Source organism: Tachysurus fulvidraco, chromosome 1 (assembly GCF_022655615.1).
Source record: "Tachysurus fulvidraco isolate hzauxx_2018 chromosome 1, HZAU_PFXX_2.0, whole genome shotgun sequence".
Taxonomy (NCBI): Eukaryota; Metazoa; Chordata; class Actinopteri; order Siluriformes; family Bagridae; genus Tachysurus; species Tachysurus fulvidraco.
Window position 1 is genome coordinate 36416698 of NC_062518.1, and position 22150 is coordinate 36438847.

The window sequence follows — 22150 nt, forward strand, 5'->3', positions numbered from 1 at the left end:
GACATCACTGGGCAGATTTTCAGCTTTTCATCAGTGCCGTGTTCTGTCCTCACATCACAAGATATAAATATGATTCGAGTCTGGTTAGCGTCTTTATTTTCCCTCAGTGTTTAACCTCGAGGTGACTGTGTGTTGTGCAAGCAGGAGATTTACGGCTGCTTGACGCCGCACTTGATTTTATTAGCTTTCGTCATTGTTGTTACAGAACTGTCAGAAAAATATCTCCTGTCATCCGAGCACGCTAATTAATCCTCCTAGTAAAAAATTGTTTATCTGTCGTGTGTGTGTGTGTGTGTGTGGTGCAACAAGCTGCGTGATGGAGAAGCGTTAATGCGTCATCGTCTTCAAAGTTCTGCAGGAAGTATAAAAAAACCCCTAACAGCCTGTACATGAAATCTGCTCATCCTGCATTCCCAGGCTCCTGTTTTCTCCAGCCGTGTAATCAATCTAAAAAAAGTTCTGCTGATGTAATACAAAATGTTTTTATGTAACTGTTTGGAGTTTTGTGGCTGAAAAGTTCATGAATAAAAAGCTCTCGCAGGTCCATTAATTCATGCAGAGTATACATATTTGCATAATACAGTATACATATTTTGCATAATAAAAGTTGCTTAAGATTTGAACAGTTGGATAAAATTAAGTAAAACGGACTGAATCCATGCTGGTGGATTTATTTTCAATGCCATGGATCCCTCGATGCAAAGTTTTGAGACTGTCCTATAAAACAAAGACATATCTTCCTGTCTGAACTGGCTGATGTTGCCCAGTTATGGGGCAGGTTTCCTTCTTGTGTCCCTCACATGGCCTGATTTCCCTCCCACTTGCATCCTTTGTGTTCAACAATGTTGATTCATTTTATTTATTTATTTATTTGGCTGATTTTCTAACCTTTCCTCTGTTGTACACATGTATCAGTAGAGATAATAAAGCAGAGTCTTATGGCCTTAAAGCAAGCTGTATTTAGAGGAATTAGGCGGAATTCACATTTGAACACAGATTTTTGACCTTTCCTTCGCTACGACGACAAGTAAATGTCACTAACTCGAACACTATCAATTTTCCTTAAGGTTTTCTATTTGGAAATTTAACCTGAAGCCACTTGAATAAAAAAAATAACAAACTTGTGTTTGTGATGATAATTCATTTATCTCCTGAGGGCAGAAGAGATGAGTAAAATACGTGAAATAATACAGTACAAAAAAAAATGTTGTTTGTGTAGTATAGATCTGACTACTACACACACACACACACACACACACACACACACACACACACACACACACACACACACACACACACACACACACACACACACACACACACACAGAGATGATCAATCCCCAAAAAATAATACAAGGTCAAAGATTGGTGCTTAAACAAATTTTGCCATTTTTTAATCAACATTTCTTCAAAGGAATGTACTAATCTTTTTAACCTCTCGTTCTAAGAGGTGTGTATGAGGTGGAGGGAAAGCAAGGAAAGAAAGAGAGGGAGTGGTACGGGTGAAAGAGAAGGATGAACACAGAAAAAGAAAACATCTCACACACAAATGTAGTGTCCCACAAACGTCTCAACACGGCAACTGGAGAGGAGCGGAGGTCCTTAAAATGGCCGTCACTTGCTGGCTATTGGCACAGAGAAACATGTACACGCGCACACACTGAAGCGTTCTCTACCAAAAAAAAATTTTAAAAATTAAAAAAAATCACACACTCCTCTTGATTCCTTTTCTCTTTTTTTGTCTGCCTGCAAAACACAGGTCTCAGCAACCACGGCTGAAAGCAAGCGTATGAAGAAAGGCTGAAAGGAAAAACACAAAGATGGAACAATATGATAAAAAAAAAACAAAAAAAAACTTAGTCCAGACGTGTTTGTGTATCCAGAGGTGTCTTCAGCGCTGAGGAGGCCTCATTGTTCCAAAAGGACTCTTCATAACTAGATAAGAGACACCAGCTTTTTGCCACTGAATAGTCCTCAGATGCTGGGTTTTGTGTATGTGTGCGTGTGTGTGTGTGTGTGTGTGTGTGTGTGTGTGTGTGTTTATGAGTCCACACCCACAGGACAGAAACATGGCTTATAAAATGCAGGATTTAATAAACAAAAATGTTGAAAGCTGACCAACAAATAAATGCACCATACTTATTTGTCACTTAACAACAAAGCAACACTGACAATTTGATTGTGAAGATTTAACAGAGAATATTGACATGACACAAAAAACATTGTTGTTCACTTGCTGCAGTGTTACACCAGATCGACTCAGACACACTCGTACAAAAACTCCGTCCTTTACACATCCCGGTTCTAAACACGTCTCGCCTTGAGCACTAGAAATACAGACAAAATGGTGCAAGGCCTGAAATGTTCATAGGTTTGGCTGTGTGTGTGTTTGTGTATGTGTGTGTATGTCTGTGTGAGGTCTTCTGTCTCAATGCAGCTTTGAACATAAGTAAGGAAACCTGATATACTGATTAACTGTAACACGAGCAGTAGCGTACATTACCTTAACAACCATCTTTTAGCGTCAGCACACAGCAATGTAAAAGAGCACATTCTAAAAATACGAGACTCTCGTTGGCACAGTCGGACACACGCATGGTGTGTGTGTGTGTGTGTGTACAGTATGCATGTGTTCTTTAGTCCTGGAATGCATGGTGCAATCTGAATGTGTGTGTTTGTGTGTGAGACTCCAATCAGAATTCATTTCAGGTAATCAGCGTCTATGTGGACATCCAGAATGGATTTTGATTGTGTGCTCATTGTGTGTGTGTGTGTGTGTGTGTGTGTGTGTGTGTGTGTGTGTTTGTCTTGAAAGACTCGTGTGCCTTTTCAAGTGCAATCTCAATTTCTGAGGTGGTGGAATGTGTGCGTGTGTGTGTGTGTTGTGTTATATACTAAGGTGTGTAGTGAGAGAGTGAAGGAATTTGAACTGAGTCTCAAATATTTCCTCCTCGGAAAAGTACGAGCGGTGTATGAAAGCTCATTTCCATCTCGCCGACTGAAACAGAGCGAGTGAATCCCCTTTCTTTTCCAACTGTGTAGTTGAGAATCTTGCATTTCTCGAGCCCCTGTTTCACACAACCTCTTTCAAGAGTCTGTTAAAAGCCCACCTCCGTCGCTCCATCTCCCCTTCTGTGTTCCTCCATCCCTTTACCCCCCCCCCCATATCCAGACTACCCCCCCCCCCCGCCCACCCCATAAATTTTTGTCGTTACCCTGCACTTCTGTCTCTTCCGTCTTTTCTCTTTCCTTCATAGGCAGCTCTGGCATTCTTTTCTTTACCCCCCTCCCTCTTTCTTGTTTTCTTTTTATTTTTTTTTGTAAAAAAAAAAAAAAAAAAAAGAAAGTGTCTTTGCACATTAAAAAAAAACAAAAAAAAAAAACTTCTCAGATTGTGCCTCTACCTCAACACTTTCACAAAACGAGGTCTAGCTTCAAAAACTACATCATTGTACAAGGAGCTATAAAAATATACATGGAGAGTGGAGACTCCTGGAAAATGAGGAATGATTAGGGAAAAAAAAATAAAAAATACAACAAAACGTAAAACCTTTGTGAAATGAAATACAAAGTATTAAATTAACTTACAATACAAAGGAGAAACAGGGTCAGCTTTTTTTTTTGTAAAGCGCAGAAAAGAAAAACAAAATGGTCTAACAACATATATGGTGTTTTACATTTTGAAAAGAAAAAAAAAGGAGAAAAGGACATCTAGAAATTATTTTACTGAATATTCATATATAATTATTTTCTATATTGAATGAAAGCGATAAAAAAAAACACTTTTTGATATTCGCTCGTTTTTTGTGTTTTGGTTTTGAAACAGTCTAACTCACATTCACTCATGTACGATCCTCTCTTACAGATAAACACACACACGCACGCACACACACACACACACCAACACACTGTAACTGAAGCACACGATATGCGCACACACTGTCACACTCTGTGCAACAGCAGTGTCGTAATTATTACCCTACGCACTCACAAAATACGCACATGTTATTAAAATATACAAGATCTTCAAAGCGACTATGGCTCCTCTAATCAAATGCAGGGCCTTGGGTCATGTGATGGCAGCACTGCATTGTAATTGGCTGAGCCAGGTGCGCCTCTTCTTATCCGAGGAATAACGAACACAAACGGGACAAACTAAACTGCTATTTGTGAGTTGTCTTCAAGTTCAGGTAACATCACACTGCTCTAAGATCAGTTTACTTTCAGTCTTTTTTCTTTTCTTTTTTTTTTTTTAAGTTTTATTTCGTTTTTGCCGATACTTCACAATGGTTCGTTTTACGGTGTGTTACTTGGGGACGCCTTCGAGAGACGTCAAGACATTGCTTCTCTCTCTTGCTCCAAAGGGGTCTGGTTTAATGTTACGAGAGCTTTTCTTGCTCTTAGGTGAAGAAAAAATAGCCCTCACACAGGGATTTTCTCTCAATACTTAAAACACGCTCCTCCTCATTAGAAGAGTCAGAGGTTTAGGAGGTGTGTGTATATGTGTATATATATATATACTGTATGTGTGTGTGTGTGGGTGTGTGTGTGGGTGTGTGTGGGTGTGTATGGGTTTCAGTCACAGGGTTTGGGGCTTTCACAGTCAGAGCTGAGACTGCAGAGATACAGGAGATGTCGGTTCATACTGCTATGGTTTAGGTAGTAGGTGAGGGGGTGTGGTCTGGGCACTGCAGGCTGGCATTCATTTTCTCTGCGCCCGTTCTCATACTTTGTAGTAGATGTTGGCGGGGCTCTGAGGAGGCATCTCCTGCACAATGTAGACTGGGTGCCCGTAGTCCCCGCTAACCTTCTCATAGTGCGGGCAGTAGGCCGAGTCTGAAGTACGCAGTGGGATGATGATGTCACTTGGCTCGGAGCCGTTGTTGTTCCCACCCCCTCCTCCACCCCCGCGCTTGGGTGAGGTCAAAGATGAGAGAGAAAGTGGCGGGTGGTGCGACTCCGAATGCTTCGAGTGCCGCCGGCGGTAGCACACCACACAGATCACTGCAGTGACCAGAAGGAGGAAGGCGGAGCCTCCGGCTGCTCCTGCGATGACGGCAATGTTGGAGGCGGGGAGAGGACCGTTTGCACCACCTGCTGTGGCTCCGCCCCCACCAGGCACTCTAGGAAGAGTTGTGTTCCCACTGCCACCTAACAGAATCAGAAGAGACGAGAAGATACCATGACCTTTTTTGGCAACAGTTTTCTGTCTTACACACACACACACACACACACACACACACACACACACACACACACACACACACACGTGACTTAATTTCATGTGACTACTGAACTCCACCGAAGATTATCTAGACAAAATAGAGCACGTCTCATTGACAATGAGCATTAGCTTTTCATCTCCCGAACCCGATTGTACATCATTAAACAGATGTGTGAGATGAGCACGGTTGTAAAACATGGACAATATGGCGGCAGAACAGTTTAGGGTCGGATTATATAATTACAATATATCCACAAGGCAAAAGACCAACTGTTGCTAAATGATGGTCATAATGTGGGTTTGATGTGTTCGTGTGTGTGTGTATGTGTGTGTGTGTGTGTGTGTGTGTGTGTGTGTGTGTGTGTGTGTGTGTGTGTGTGAGTGTGTGGTAGCCAGGGAGACAAGAGGAGCTCCCGCTGAGCAGGGGAGTGGTCAGTAATATTGCAGCTCTGCCTGCAGGCGTGCTCGATTGCTACATCGTAATTCTGCTCACAATTCATCTCTCTTTCTCTGTCTCTCTCTTCCTCAACATCTCCTCACGATGTGCCTCTGAGTCTGTTCCTGTTATTGAACATCTCTCACATCACAGAACCCAAAGTGATCTTCCAGTACTGAATCTGCATTACCTCTAGCAAGCCACAAGTCTGACACTCCTCTAGGTTCAGCTCTACTTACTGCCTGTGGACGTGACCCGTCCAGTAGAGGTGGCTGCTTCTTAAATACATTTTCCCCTAAACAGAAGACTGTATCACATTTCTAACACAAACAAAAGCAAGCAAAACAGTAGCACCAGATGTTTCGGAAAAAAACCTTTACAAATGACGAAACAGCTGCAAAACAGACATCCAGTCAGCTAGTTACTGCAAATGCTGATGTTGGACAGAGTTATAAAAGTGCTAATGAAAGCAGTGATGCTCGCAGAAAAGTGTACTGTAATTTAGTACATTATCAATAGCATATTGTCAGATTTCCTGGCCATACTGTCTCGATGTTTTTTTTGGTTCTGATCCAAAATCTGGCCAATAGCCGAATGCTGCTGCTTAATTAAGACACCTCGCTGGTTTACTTTGGGTTAAGATGATTTTTAATACTGTAATAAAATGAATTACAGGAATTACAATGACTTTATACACATTTCTTCTGTGCACCAGACAGTATGAAATGGGCAATAAAGTGAAGATGAAAAGTTTCAGGACTGGTATGAGGTATTTATTTGAGCCAATCGTTTAGATTTATTGCCACTCAATCCAAGTCACTTGTCACTGTCAGCTGAATCATGGCTCCTGCTGCATTGTCACATGCCAGGCTGAACAGAGGCTAAGAAAATAAGAGAGATCTAGTGTCATTTCTATATCATTTTCTGTCCCTGTCCTTGCTCCTGTCACTCCTTTCCTGTTTTAGTAATGCAGGATGGTATATAGCGCATGTCTCCTGCTTCTTACCTCCCTCTTGCACCTTAAAATTCTTTTCCTGTCACTCCTCTCTCCCTCTTAAATCACCATCCCCTGCTTGGCCTTTATCTCTCTCGTCTTCCTTCTCTCCTTCCCTCCCTCTCTCCCTCCCCCACTGTGGCTTACTTTTTTAGCCCTATCAAAATTTCACCCCAAGTTGCCACAGTAAATGTGTGCATGCGTGATTCAGTGTGTGTGTGGTGTATGTGTGAGTCAACATGTGTGTATATAGAAGCGAGTCTGTGTGTATGTGTGAGTCAGAATGTGTGTGTGTATATATGTGTGTGTGTGACTCTGTGTGTGTGTGAATCAGTGTGTGTGTCAGCATGTTTGTATATGTGTATGTGTGAATGTGTGTTTATGTTTGCATATATGTATGTGTGTGTGTGATGTATAAAACACTGTAAATGCAAACTAAGACGTAAATAACAGTTTTTGGCAGCTTTTAACAAAACAAACAAATACGAAGAATGACTAATAATCACCTCTGTCCTTATCCTCCCTTTCTCACTTATGCCCTCTCTACTCCCTCCTATCTTCTCTGTCTGTCTTTATCTTCCTTGCAATCTCTTTGGACCAACAAAAAACAGGGTGCCAAACTAATGGCAATAATAACTCTTTGAAATGGCTTCCCACTCCTCTCTACAACCCTCTCCTCTCCCAGGACGGCCATTATCAAACCATACACTGCCTCCGGCACGGGCCTCGCAGGCCTCACAGCAGACACAGAGGAGAGCGAGAGGGAGAGAGAACAGAGGGATGGAATATATCAAACGGAACTGCAGTGCCAGCATTCGTCCCTTTCTCCCTCACGCTCGAGCCATATGTCTCCTCTTTCTCAGACGTTCTCTCCGTGTCCGTGAGTGAGTGTTCTGGGTCATGGGTTGGTTGTGTTGCATGCATCCAGGCTGTTGCTTTGGGATGTTTTAATAATAATCTACAGTTAAAGTTTTATGAGCTTACCTTGGTTTCTGGTGTTGGTATGACCTGCCTGGTCTGGTTTGGGAGGTTTTGGGGGCAATCCGTAGGGACCTATGGAAAATAACGATAAACATTTTAAACATGAAACAAGATGCACAAAGTAAGCTTGAGAAAAACTCCATCAATGATAGTTGCATTGAAGGTTTGTTGACCAAATCGTTTTTTTATGCAATTCCAACTTTGTGTCAACAAACTAGGGGAAAAAGCCCACGTGGGTGTGAATCACATGTGTACGTCCTTTTAGTGGATGTAATCAGAGCTGTAAACAACCAATAGACACCTGTGTATGTGCCCTGAAGTCCGGGGGTAAACGATACTAGTAATTAATGTTATACTTACATATTATTTTGGCATATTTATGCTTATGCTGAATATGTGTTCTCTTACTTTTAACCATTAGGTCTTACGGGGAAAGTATAAAGGAAACACATGATAGCTATATTTACAAGCTGTTATGACACAAATTTGATTTTCTTCCTTAACGTGACAGATTCGACTGCTGAATATAAAGATCCGACTTTTTCTTATGTGGTCTTAGGCGAGAACAGTCAGAGCAGAATTCATGTGGGTTTGACCAAAAACATATCATCATCATCATCATCACCATCATCATCACCAACATCATCAGATCTTGGTAGCAGAGCAAAACTACAATGCAGGGATTACATTCAGTATTAGGAGAAAAGGAGCACATTGATGATCTCCTCAATATTTAGGGAATGGTTTCAAGTGAGACCTGATCTTTTTGGTATTCTTTTTGGATCACATCAAGACAGTCTGTGCCAAGACATTTCTCATGTGAATGTTGCCTGTTATTATTTTACCACTCATTTTGCACCAAAGAACAAATCAGATTTCCTATAAATTCTACTTGCCATCTTTCAATGTGCTCTTGCCCCTTTATGCCCACCCGATGACTAAAAGCATGCCACTGCATAAATCTACTAAATGGCTTTGCCCACTGAAGCTCAAACAAACTTAATGTGCTCTATAATGCTGAAAATAATCACAAGCTCTCTGCATTCAATCAGTCGACAGCAGTGCTTATGAATATGATGACACAGGCACGTGCTTCAGATGCTAATCAGATGTGTTCCACCACAGTTCTCTTGAGCTTATGGGCCACTGTCATGTTTTTGTTGTTTTCAGAATAGTGTGGATGTGTTTGTGTCTATGTGTATCTGAGTGCGTACGTGCAGTGTATCTCATCAGAAATCTGCACCAGGCGTCTATTTAGATGACAAACAAAACAGACGTGACCTTTCAGCCAGAGAGCAGATAAAAAAAAACAGAGCGAGTGTGAGATGGATTGAAGGATATTTCGAATGAACAGTGTTAATAATGTCAAAAAATTGATACAGTATTCTGTAAAGCTGAGGTAGAGTTGCAGGCGGATGACAAGGAGTAAGCTAGAGTATGGGGAGAGAGAGAGAGAGAGAGAGAGAGAGAGAGAGAGAGAGAGAGAGAGAGAGAGAGAGAGAGAGAGAGAGAGACTTTTCTAGCCAATACTGTTGATAGCTGTGAAGAGGGTGTTTCTCACTGTGTGTGTGTGTGTGTGTGTGTGTGTATCAGGACGGGACAATTGTGCAATTGCTATGGTTGATAATAGCTCATTCTCACTTCAAACTCATTCTCTCTCACACACACAAACACACACACACACACACACACACACACACACACACACACACACACACACACACACACACGCACACACACACGCACACAGAGAGAGAGAGTTACGACTCATGTCTAATGACACCATGGACACTATTCAAAACTAGCACTGAGATGACCTGAGCTCTATAGTGATGCCTATGGGGAATGTGGTAGCCTCGTGGTTAAGGTATTGGACTATACAGATTGGAAGGTTGTGAGTTTGAATCCCATGTCCACCAAGCTGTCACTGCTGGGCACCTGAGTAAGGCCCTTAACCCTCAATTACTCAGTTGTATACAAATGTAATTCTCTCTGGATAAGGGAGTCTGCCAAACGCTGTAAATGTCTATCATACCTTATCATGGAAACATGTGCCCACAAATGTCTGCATAGACATCTCAGTTACATTCAGAATCTAACAGCCTTTTGTTTTCATTATCCATAAATGAATTCTGTCTGCATTCCACTGGATATTGCTTCAGCTAACTGACACAGTATTTAGGAAGTAAACAATTTTTTTTAAAAATTCCGACCTACCTAAACTAGTTACGGCCAACATGTAGCAAAAAATACGAATGGTTACCATGGTAACCCTGAGTCAAATACACGAAAGACGTGTAACATGTGGATGTTTTACATATATGACAGTTTGACATCATATAATAGACATCAAAAATAGGCACTGCGAACTAAAGCTAGCTCACTTGAATAGTTTGCTATTAAATTGGAAATGATTTCCCTTCTGATACACAATCAATTTAGCACACTGCTAACTTTATTATCTAAAAAAGTGCATCGTTCTTTGGTAACTAATGGATCTATTTTTTTTCTAGAATATTCTTTGAATTGATGGCTTTTCTACCAGAAAAGAAAGCTTCTAAAGTTTTAAGGTTTAGGTAGTTTTTCTTTGTTGTTGTTGCTTTAAGAGATGCTAGCACATTAAGACATAACAACATATCTGGGATCATCAAAGGTCCTTTTGCAAGGACAATCACCTCTAGGGGGAACGCTTCAGCAAACACACTGCCAGAGCTCTTCACTGACATGTGCAAGGACACATACTGATTAAGGATAAGACTTTATTTGAAAATGTTCAATTACTATGTAATAGTAATCAAAAGACTTTAGCACGGTTTTGGCATGATTAGCATGGCTGGGTGAAAGTGTTGAGGCTGCATTTTATGTGGTTTAGCTCTTTGATATGTATCGAGCCATGTTTATTTCTATACATGCGGTTTTATCAAAACATTTCAGTTGAAGGCCAAACAGACATACAACACCGTCATTAACGTGTCATGGTGTATCTGCTAATATAATGCTGCAGGATTTTTAGCTGTGTCCTTGTAAACGTGCAAAATGACTTGATTCCGTGAAACAGAAAAATAACTGGCTGTATAGGGATTACTGTGAGGTGACGGGTAGCGTAGCTTGTTAAACATGCTAAATGTCAGGCAAAGTCCTTTACAATCTAAACCTAGCAAACTGTGTGTATGTGTGTGTTTTGTATTCGGTATTTAAGAGTAGCTGTGTGTCTGTTTGTGTCTATGCGTGTATTTGTGTGTGTCTACTGTATGTGTGTATGTATGTTTGTGTGTGTTCGAATCAATATTCAAGAGCAGTGGTGTTTGTGTGTTTGTGTGTGTGTGTGTGTGTGTGTGTGTGTGTGTGCATGCATTATATTGATGTTTACAAGTGACCATCAGTGTGTATGCCTGTTTACTCTAGTGTCTACTCACTTTGTCCAACTTTGAGCACCACCTTCATGCCCTGTGTGGCACACACTCCTCCTCTCATGCTCTCCAGTCCATGACGCGTGCCGTCCGACGTGGCTGAGGAAGAGAAGCAGACAGCAGAATAAACAAGTGAAGGCGTAAATTCTATTAAATTGAAACACAGCTATTGAATTTGCCATTTAAAAAAGACACAGACGAGTAAATTCTTTACATGGATTAATGAGACTGAGCTCACACACATGCTGCTGGGAGGATTTTTTTCACCCAGCTGTAATGACACACACCTCATTCGCACACAGTCATGCGGCAGCACTGAGTCACTGTTCTCACATTTAAAATTCATATAACAGGAGCACAGGAATAATCAGTGCAGGGTTGCAGAACTCAAAAATGTCCTCGTTTAGAGTTTCCCTGGAGGACATTCATTTCCTAGTGTGTAACCTACACCACACACACACACACACACACACACACACACACACACACACACACACACACACACACACACACACACACACACACACACACACACACACACACACACACACACACACACACACACACACACACACACACCTTGACCTGGTCACTGAGATGCTGAAGTGGGCCAGCATGAAGCAGACATGAACCTGACTGCACCTGGCTTAGCGGAGGACTGAATAATGCTTAAAGCAAGTCTCAGTCAGACCTTGAGTGCTGACTGCTAAAGGACATGATGTCCTTGGTGCAACTTTAATAAGCTGAAGAAAAAGGAAACGAGAGGGAATTTGTGTGTGATAGAAAAGAGAGAGAGAAATGTCTTTGTATACACGTTAATGTAGTTCTTATTTACTGAGAGCTGGAGAGATAGAGAATGAAATGAGATAGGAGAAAGGTGAGGCACTCGTTCACCGTCCCTCTCGTTCTCTCTTATCACAGTCTCAATTGGATACTGCTTCACTTTCCCATTCAAAAAGAAACCGTCGCAGCTCAGAGCTCCAAAAGAACCGGAAGAGTTCACACACTCACTAAGGATCTAGCAGATTAAAAAAATAGAGTCTCTCACACACCTACACACACACCTACACACATGCATACACACACAGGTACACACACATCCTCACTCACATCCACACCCACACCCAGACACACACACACACACACACACACACACACACACACACACACACACACACACACACACACACACACACACACACACACACACACAGAAAGTCAAAGAGGAAAAAACAATCCACAAGGTTCAAAAGGTCACAAAGAAAAAAATCATTATTACTGAAAAGAGAGACTGAATGAAGAAACAACAAAGAGAAAACTTAATAATAAAAAAGTAATAAATGAAAACTTTAAGAACATCCTGTGCAGATATCAGAGTCTGCTGTTGATTTCAGATAATTGTCCATGTATTAAAAACTCGAGCATGCAAAAAAAAAAAAATCTCTAGACCAAACCCATCTTGGACGAGCAGTTTCTATTTACTTGGTGCCACTGCATTCTTTAAACATTAGCAAAGGAAATTCAGCCACAGTTGTTTGCAGCGTTGTAAATCAGGAAGCTGTATAGCCGCCAAGGCCTTGAAACCACAAGCAAGCTTGCTATGATGCTATGCTAGCACTCACGCTTTGTCCAAAACAACAAGCACCACCACTTCAAGTCACTGCAAACGGAAGTAAATTTAAAACATTTGTGCTGAACAGTAAAAAAAAAAGGATGAAAGGCTGCATGGCCTGATGGGTGAAACTGCATTTAAACATCACAGGAGTGTTTTTTTTCTGTTCTGAATGCAGGATCTTTGAGACTCTTTCCACATCTCTGTAAAAAAAAAGGGAAAACAAAACAAAAGACTTCTGAAGACGATCATCAGACATGACCAGGTCATTCTCAGAGGATAGAACGTGCTGTGGTTCTGACTCACGTCGTCAGGGATCGAAGTGCTCACTCGGAGACGTTCTGAATAATCAGCGCTGATACGTCGCACTGGGCTTTGAGCTCTGACATAAGCACTCGTGTTATTAAACTGACTGATAGACTCATCACATGCAGCGGTATAGGAATTTAAACCAGACTTTGAAAGAGCAAACAAAATATAAGCAGAGAAAACGATGGGTGAAAAAAAAGAACGATTAAAAGAAAAATTGACAGATAGAAAGAGAAAGAGAGAGAAGGTGAGTAAGCAGGGGAAAAAACATTGATTGTCTTTGGCAAGCTGTTTCTGACATGAGTGATGAGAAAGAACACACGTGAGAGGACAAGAGAAAACACAGAGAAGGCAATGAAGAGAGAGAGAGAGAGAGAGAGAGAGAGAGAGAGAGAGAGAGAGAGAGAGAGAGAGAGAGAGAAAGAGGGCAACTAGCTGACTCCCGGCGTTGGTTATTTGTGGAACAACAACTGCTCTTGGAGCGTAAAATGCACACAGAAAGACAGAAGGAAGAGAAAAGAACAGTTAAAAAAAAAAGATAGAGAGAGAGATAGAGAGAGACATAGCAAGATGTGACGGCTTGTTTGTAGTGTTTTTACAGGAAAAATAAAGAAAGGAGAAATGGAGAGAGAGCGAATAAGGAAAGTGACAAGTGGGAGGACAAGAACCTGGGCTGAGATGAGACGAGTGAGAGAGGGAGAGAGAACAGAGGGAGAGAGGGAGGAGGAATGAGTAACTGAGATGATGATAAGCAGTGATAGGAGGATGTAGAGAAAATGGGAGGACAGAGGCTCCTGCAGAATGTCGCTGCTCATAAAAACAAGTAAAGCGAGCGAGGTGAAGACGAGATGAGTGAAGAGGAGAGGAAAGCTGTGCTAATGAAATAACAGCACCGTCAGCTGTACTTAGCTCACTGAGAACACACTAACCAAGTCTGACAATTACAATTAAGTTCACTTAGTGGGTAGCTGTGTGGGTGTGTGTTCGCGTATGTGTACATATGTGTGTGCAGGAGTGTGTGTGCGTGTGTGTGTGCGTGTGTGTTCACGTATATGTACATATGTACATATGAGTGTGTGTGAATGTGTGTGTGGGAGTGTGTATGTGTGTGTGTTCACGTATGTGTACATGTGTGTGTGCAGGAGTGTGTGTGAATGTGTGTGTGTTCACGTATGTGTACATGTGTATGATAGCGTCTACGTGTACACGTGTGTGTGTGTATGTATGTATGTATCAGGGTTCTACAGGTCACTGTGACACACTACAGAGTGTGTAGGCCGACTCTTTAGCCACAGATCGGTCAGGATAGATACATGAACATTTATGTCAATAAGACGTAAGGAACTGGCATCATGACATCATGGTGTGATGACGATAACAGAAGGTAACCAAGCATTTTTATGTTGGAAAAAAATGACATGGCATTTTTTTTTTTTACATTTCCAACCAAAGCCAACAAATACATGCAGCTTGTCATGTTCATGTCTGAGGTTGTTGAAAGTTTACAGCTTTACCTCCGACTGTTACAAAGTGCTGACACTGGAGACTCCTTCCTTTCAACTTTAAATGTTGAATGAACATCTCCTTAAGAAAACATCGTATCAACACTGACACACGCTGTCCAATGGGATTGTGTGGAAAATCCGGCAAACATGTGGACAATAGTGACATGGATCAGATTTGTTCATATAAAAACAACAAGAGACGAGCTAAGAAAAGGAATAAAAGTAAAATAAGACTCAAACCACATTTGATGAAATGAAATGTGTTTTTATGCTTACATTTTAAGTCAAAACACATTTTGTAATATTTACCGTTTCTGTCAGTTGTAAACCTGCCAAGAGGAGAAACTTGGGTCTCTGTGGTACTTCAGACACGGCAAACAGGAACGAAAACAAATGGAGCGTATCCAGTCAGTCAGGCCAAGGTGGCACATGGACTTTACTTTAAATTCAGAAAGCCTCCATTCATTCTCCAGCATTCAGCTCTTCTATGTGTACAGAAGGAAGAGTAATGAGAGAGAAGAGCAAACTCTCGCCCAGATCTCTGACTTCACCTGTAGCAGACCCGCTGATGAAGCACAACAGAGGAGAGTGCTAGTCAGAAGCTCTTACTGTGTCGAGACATTTGTGTTTATGTGTGTTGCATATATGTGTGTCTCTGTCTAACCTCACAGTGAGTGTGTGTGACCTAACATAACTCAGAACGGTGCTCAATTGGATGCACATGTTCTGCTCGTATCACAACTTCAAACGCAAACGTAATTCAAAACATGTCTCGCACTGCATTTGCAGATAGAGTCATTCAAAGTCTCTGTGTATATGTGTGTGTGTGTGCGTTTGCGTGTGTGTATGTATGGATGTTGAGAAAGTTAACCCAAAGGTGGAATTTGAGTGTGTGTGTGTGTGTGTGTGTGTGTGTGTATGTATGTGTGTGTGTGCGTGTATAGATGTTGAGAAAGTGGACTCAAAGGTGGAGTTTGAGTGTGTGTGTGTGTGTGTGTGTGTGTGTGTATGTGTGTGTGTATGTATAGATGTTGAGAAAGTGGACTCAAAGGTGGAGTTTGAGTGTGTGTGCGTGCGTGTGTGTGTGTAGAAGTAGAGAAAGTCGACTTAAGGGTGGAGTGTGTGTGTGCACGCGCGCGTGTGTGTGTCAGTTTGTGTATTTCGGTGTGTGTGTGAAAGTGTTTTTTTTTTGTTTTACAAGTGACCCCACATTGAAAGGAAAACATGAAAGGTCTGATGCTGTGGGGACGCTTTGTTGGTTCCCACGAGCAAAAATGCTTTGTCACACAAAACACTGATTTAATTTGCAAAATTGAAAGCCACACGTTTTCTGCTTGAATCCTGCGGTTAAAGTTCGGATTCGGTTTAGAAAGAGGCATAGCAGAGCTAGAACAGAGTTCAATGAAAAACCGCCATAAAGATGGGAGCGTGAGCGTTTCTCTGTGTGTGAATGTGTGTGTGTGTGTGTGTGTGTGAGAATTATGGTGTGTTTTCACTTGCAGACTGAGCTCCCATTCGTTTCGCTTCACTATTTATATCTCTGGCTCCTGCTTCATATTTCCTGTAACCAAATAAGTCTTTATAAATCACGTTCATAAAAATGATATAAGCTATTGACGAAGGCTTCATAAGCAATTAAGTGATTGAGGACAGCGAGAGGAGAGAGTGTGTGAGGAAGGCATATAGTGCAACACAAATGGCTATGTATGCGTTCCATCCTTACACTAAACTCTGGGTGTGTGTATGTATGTAATACATGATGTAGGGTTTTAAAGTAGCAATATATCAAATCGCCCCTGTGCTGTTTTGCAGTAAACGAAAATGATAAATTACGGCACGGCTCCTCACATCACCGATCAGCCACCACAAGACCAACTACTGAATTTCAAATCCTACATTTTCAGATTTAAACTTAATTGCCTCCAATAGCTCTGCCTCATCCACTGTGTACAATGTGTTCAACATGCCATACTTCATTATTCAGTAGTTTTAGTACCTCATCCAAACATCTGACCAAGTTTCCCAACAAAAGTTTGCACTTCATTTGATATGCAGCCAGATACAGAGAGAGAGAAAAAGAGAGAGAGAGAAAGAGATAGATAGAGAGATAGAGAGAGAGAGACAGAGAGAGAGAGAGAGAGTGAGAGAGAGAGAGAGAGAGAGAGGTGGCTTAAAGTACATCAGGGACGAGCACAAGAGTAGAAGAGCAGTTATTAACAACGTTTGGCATCGACACAAATCTTAATGTCCCACCATAACTACCAAAATATACGGCTGCTATGTGACCCTAAAAAAGGGGGTTTAATGATGGAGTCGAGCCGTAGTGGAAATTGGCCTCATAAATGTGTGTGATTTGTTGAAAGACAGCAACATTGTGATGGTAGTTAACACAATGTATAGTAATACATCTTAAAGATAAAGATGTTAAAAATAAAGATATTTGACCGACTACATCCGAGCCGAGGATGAAGGGAATAACCGTGTGTGGAGGACCTCCTGAGTGGTGCAGAGGTGAAGAAAAGACTCAAAATCTCGAGTTCGAATCCTACCGAGGTTACAGCCAAGGGTGGGAGGGGTAGCATCCGATCTCTCGACTGTCAATCACACAGAAGCTTCAGCTTCTCTCTCTCTGAGGAAACGTGTGATCACAGGCCTTCATCCTCCCCAGGTGGTAGCTGCTGTGTGATAGACAGGAGCTGGCTGGTGGGTACAAACTGGCAGGTGACCAAATGGGGCAAAGAAAAAAAAAAACACCCAACTAAATAAATAAATAAATAAATGACATACATTGGCACCATGATGCGTGTATGAGAAATTAAGAGAAAACTCGGGATAGTTTATTATTGGTTTACACTGTTTCTGTTCTTTATTTTTCCTCGTATAAAAGTGGACACATTATAAAGTTCGTAGACGTTTATAAGCATTTCTGTTTTTCATTAGACTAATAAGGGTAATATATTCATAAATATAAATGTTCCAACCAAAAAAGAAAAAAAAAGGTTTTATTACACACATATGTTTCTATGTTTCGAATAAACAGAGGGAAAAACGTCTCGCACTGAAAGACAACAGTGTCCTGACTCATTATATATCAGACTTATATCAGGCGGTAAAATAATATATTTGTTTATACCGACTGAAAATGTCCGATTTCTGAAGGATTAAACTACGGTGTCTTCTAACAGACAGAAATTCTGGTTGTTCTTCTCCTGCCTACAGAGTTACACTGTTTATAAAATGATACTCTCTTAACTGTTGCGTTAATAATAAACTGACAAGCCGCATGTTACTTCTGGGCCAACAAGCCATGTTTCATTTTAATAAAAGGAGACCGAGAGATCATCTGAGGCTCGATCGAATCCCTGGTGTGTGGGAGTGTGTGAGAGCGTCGGGTTAAATCTCCAGCGGGACTGTGAGTGAGTGGAGTTTTGGGAGTGTGAGATTGTGTGTGAATGTGTGTGCAGGACAGCTAAAGTAGCCTCCTGAGATACATATGAGTATATCAGAGTGACAGCTCTGGCGCTGGAGCATAAATGTGCCTCATAATAATTACAAATGGGGATATGCATACTCACGCTTATGCAAACACACACCCCCGAAATCAAAAGCAGATACGTATATAGTGCTCACGTACACGCAGACGGCAAGCTGGGCCTGGTGACTCGGCTCGCGTGCTATGTTTGTGTGTGTGTCGTGTTGAGCGCCGCTCTCTGCTTTTCCATGACATTTCCGTTCTCAGCAACTTATTGGATTTCCAGCCCGATTCGCACCGTGCCGTCTCATCTTACATCTCTCTTTCTCCGACTGGGTTTTCTTTGTTTTTAACCACCAGTATGAAGACACAGGCCCCAGGACATCACAGTACTGCCAGCTCTTTCTTTAGACACCTGGCTGCAGATACGCAAAAGAAACGCAAAACACACACACCGCACAAATATTTCCTGCCTCTAAAAGATTGCCTACATATGCTAAAAATATGAATTTCACCAAATAACACTCACACGCCATATAAGGGAATTTGTACATGTTAAGCCTTTTGACTTGGATGCAGTAACACCAGTTTGCCAAGTATTTTAATACAGCATAAAAAATATGACAGCAGTGGAAAAATGACTTGGCTCAAATAGGAAACGTGTCGAATTTAATATGCTGCAGTCTCGTAGATAAGCGTAGAGCGTTATGTGATATAACATGATGTTCAGCATTCACAACAGGCACACTTTAAAATATTGCCTCAAAACTTGTGTTACACCTCTAGGCAGCACAAGTGAGATTTTTTTTGCTCCTGAGATCAAAAGACAGCATTATGACAGCTGTATATAATACAATATACATATGATATTTAGATTAGATATTAAGCCAGTATTACCACATGAACAAAACTCATTCAAACAACAAACAGGAGGAAAAAAAATGGAAGGAAATAAAATAGTTGCTGCAAAGTATTGATGCGATGCAATGATGCTACTCTATGTGCTTATTCTCCCAAATATCTATATCTGTATCTATATGTATATATGTACTGTATATAACGGGTAGAAAACGGGTCAGCGTCTGTAAATTCTGGCTCTGATATCTGCTTGCAATGTTTTCTAGTTGGTTCTATTTCTTAAAATGTAAACAATTGAACTGATTTAAACCAGAGAGACTTAGAACAGGCAGTTAATAGCGATGAGCAACTGAACGCTGTCATTTCTTGTTCATTATTCCAGTCTTAATAGCCATTATGGTTTCGATGTTAGCAGGGTTCAGGGTTTCCTCCAGGAACTCCAGTTTCCTCCCAAAGTCCAAAGACATAATGTTAGACTGATTGGCATCTCTAACTTTTCGATTGTGTGTGTGTGTGTGTGTGTGTGTGTGTGTGTGTGTGTGTGTGTGTGTGTGTGTGTGTGCGCACTATGATGGACCAGCTCCTTGTCCAGTGTGTCCCATCCTTTGTGCCCCAGAGACCCCATGTTCCCTGTAACCCTGTGTAGGAAAAGTGGCACAACCATTGCATGGATAGACAGATAGATAGATGGAAATTTCCAGACTTTCTTTCTCCTACAAGCTTGACAATAGAGTAAAAAGAGCAAAGTAAAACCCTCTAGCTCATGCAACTTTTTTGTTGCATTCAGAGGAATCCCAGTCCCAACACACACCTCCTCGAAAGTTCTTCCTTTCTGGCAAGCTTTCGAAAAAAGAAAGTTATCTGTTCATTCCAGATAACATTCGTATTTGGTTGCATCCCTAGAGCCAAACAATAGATTTCTTTTTTTAATCATCCAATCAGCTACTTGATATCATGAATACTCAGTCGAGGCCAATGTTATTAAAAAAAAAAAATTATATATATATAATATATAATAGCGATATGTAGTTCTATATCTTCTGCTATTGGAGCCATAACGTTATATTTCCCAGACCTGCTTTATAGTCGTATGATCAGTTCGACTGCATCTGATGAACAATAGGCTTCTTCCACAGCAGTATAGTGTCCAGGAAAGTCGATGTGTGTTGTGTGTGTTTGTGTGTGTGTGAGAAGGAGTGAGGCGCTGGAGGACTGCCAGTCTGGGTGCTAAGCCATGAGGAAAACCGTTAACCTGCCTGACCCTGTAATCGTCTCCACCCCAACACACACTCTGCAGTCACTCCATCTGCCAATCACGAGGACAACAAACAACACAAACAAACAACACACCCGGCCAGAGCAGGTGTCCACGGGCTTACGCAGCACAGAGCGGAAAAGAGAGTGCGGGGTCGACACAGAAAGAGATAAACAGATGGAGAATTATTTTGAAGAGCTGGAAAAAGTTGTTTTTTTGTAAAGTCATTTCTTAGTTATGATCAGAAGTAATTACGTGAATTTACTTTGGGTGGTTAACTCCAAAAATAAGTCGATCAATAAAACAAAGTGCTTTTTGTATCGCCTACAGATGTCAGACTTTTACTGAGCCACTTTACACCATAACAGCTTTCAGAAATGAACAGATTGTCAGGCTGTAAAAGCAAATAACACAAAATGATGCCGCTATTGATCATTGAACATTCATTTACTAAAGCCAATTAAAAATCTAATGGGGTACAAAACGCACATAATGCTTATTCTGTGCAATAAAAGAAAATCTACTGTATCAAATCGTCTGTGCAAAATTCCATTTTTAGATTATAAAAGCTGCTACATGGAAATCATTTTTCTGAAACCAACCGATGTAACCGAATCTCTGGGGCCTAAATATTATGACTGAAAACATACGAGTAAATGCTGAAAGGAATAAGCAAAAAGGACCGTTGTGAGGTTCAAATTAGTTCAACAGAAACAAAAAAAACCTGTAAAGAAGAACAGAGGGAGGAATAAAGTGGCAGCATCCTGACACAAGAACTCCGAGCCAAGCACACGATCCCTGCAGAAACAGACAAGTGCAAACGAGTACAGTACAGAGGGGAAAGAAAAAAGTGGCTAAAAGAAAATGAAGAAATGATGAGTTCTTGAGTAGTGCACTCCCACAATCCTGTTCTCACTGGAGCACAGCCTGCTGGAGAAGCAGCACACAGGGATGTGGGTTCTCTGGAGGAGGAAGAACGTCATCCGGATACTTTCACGACACTGGCACTGAGATGTGGATCTCACAGAAACAACATCCAACCAAACTGGGTCAGCTGTGGGCGCAGGCACGTGTCTGAGTCTGTGTGTGTATCTGTGCATCTTCTCTCACTGGCAGTGTGTGTGTGTGTGTGTGTGTGTGTGCATGTGTGTGTTTCTGTGCGCATGACTACGTGTGTGAGTTTAATGAACGGGAAGCTTACCCTGAGTGAGGCGGATTCAATTCAATATGGATGAGTCACCTTTGGAAAGATCAAATCTAGCATGATAGGGAAATGTATAAATCCAGCGAGGTTCGACGAGGGAAAATACAGTCGAGACCTCAATCTTGTTTAGCGGTCAAGAGGGACACTTTCATTTATTTCTGTCTTTATTTGTCTGTACATGAAGAATGGGAAAATATCATTTTACGTGAGTGTGTGTGTGTGTGTGTGTGTGTGTGTGTATAGAAATGGAAGGCAGTTTGTAGGTGTGTATCTGTGTAGTCTAGTTTTCATCCGCTTTTGGGGACCAAATTTCCTCCTACTGATAGCATGTTGTGACAGATTTGACCTTGTGGAGACATTTAACTGATGCCCTTGAGGACTTTTTTGTGTTTATAAAACAGGGTTAAGGCTGGGATTAGTGGTATGTGTATGCATGGCGTTACTGAGCCACAGTAATACACAAGTCAGTGGTAATTAAGGGTGAGACAGTTTATCACTGCATCCATGGTATGGGAAAATCCACATCCTGGCACTGTGACATCCTCTGTCTTTAACTTTAACACTCGCAAACCTCTCAGCTGTAATGGACATATCCCATAAAGGTGTAATAGCAAACGTGTGTGTGTCGATTGGGAGGTGTGTCCTGTTCTGTGTACGAGCATATGAGCATCGTCATGAGGGGTTTTCATGGACGTGAATGGTTACAAAGGTGAATGCTGTCTGTGTGAGTTCACTGATTAATGGGTTTGAGGGTGTATGTGTGTAGGAAGCACTAAATGTGTGTAAGTGTGTAAACTTGTGTGTGTGTGTGTGTGTGTGTGTGTTTCTGTGTGTGGTCTGCCTCGCTTACATCAGTCAGTGGAATGGGAGCCTGTAGAAATGGGTCAACA

The 22150-nt window shown here is 41.4% G+C and overlaps 1 protein-coding gene across 1 annotated transcript in view; it reads right to left on the reverse strand.

Moving 5' to 3' along the window:
• Nucleotides 1-3325: 3325 nt before the first annotated feature.
• The window catches only part of efnb3b (ephrin-B3b), a 66346-nt gene continuing 47521 nt past the window's right edge, over nt 3326-22150 (reverse strand). The window contains exons 3-5 of the mRNA XM_027164985.2: nt 11052-11144; nt 7639-7707; nt 3326-5151 (exon numbers count right to left, since the gene is read on the reverse strand). Of these exons, the coding sequence (XP_027020786.1) occupies nt 4724-5151; nt 7639-7707; nt 11052-11144 (590 nt within the window). The 3' untranslated portion in view covers nt 3326-4723. The remainder of the gene's footprint in view (nt 5152-7638; nt 7708-11051; nt 11145-22150) is intronic.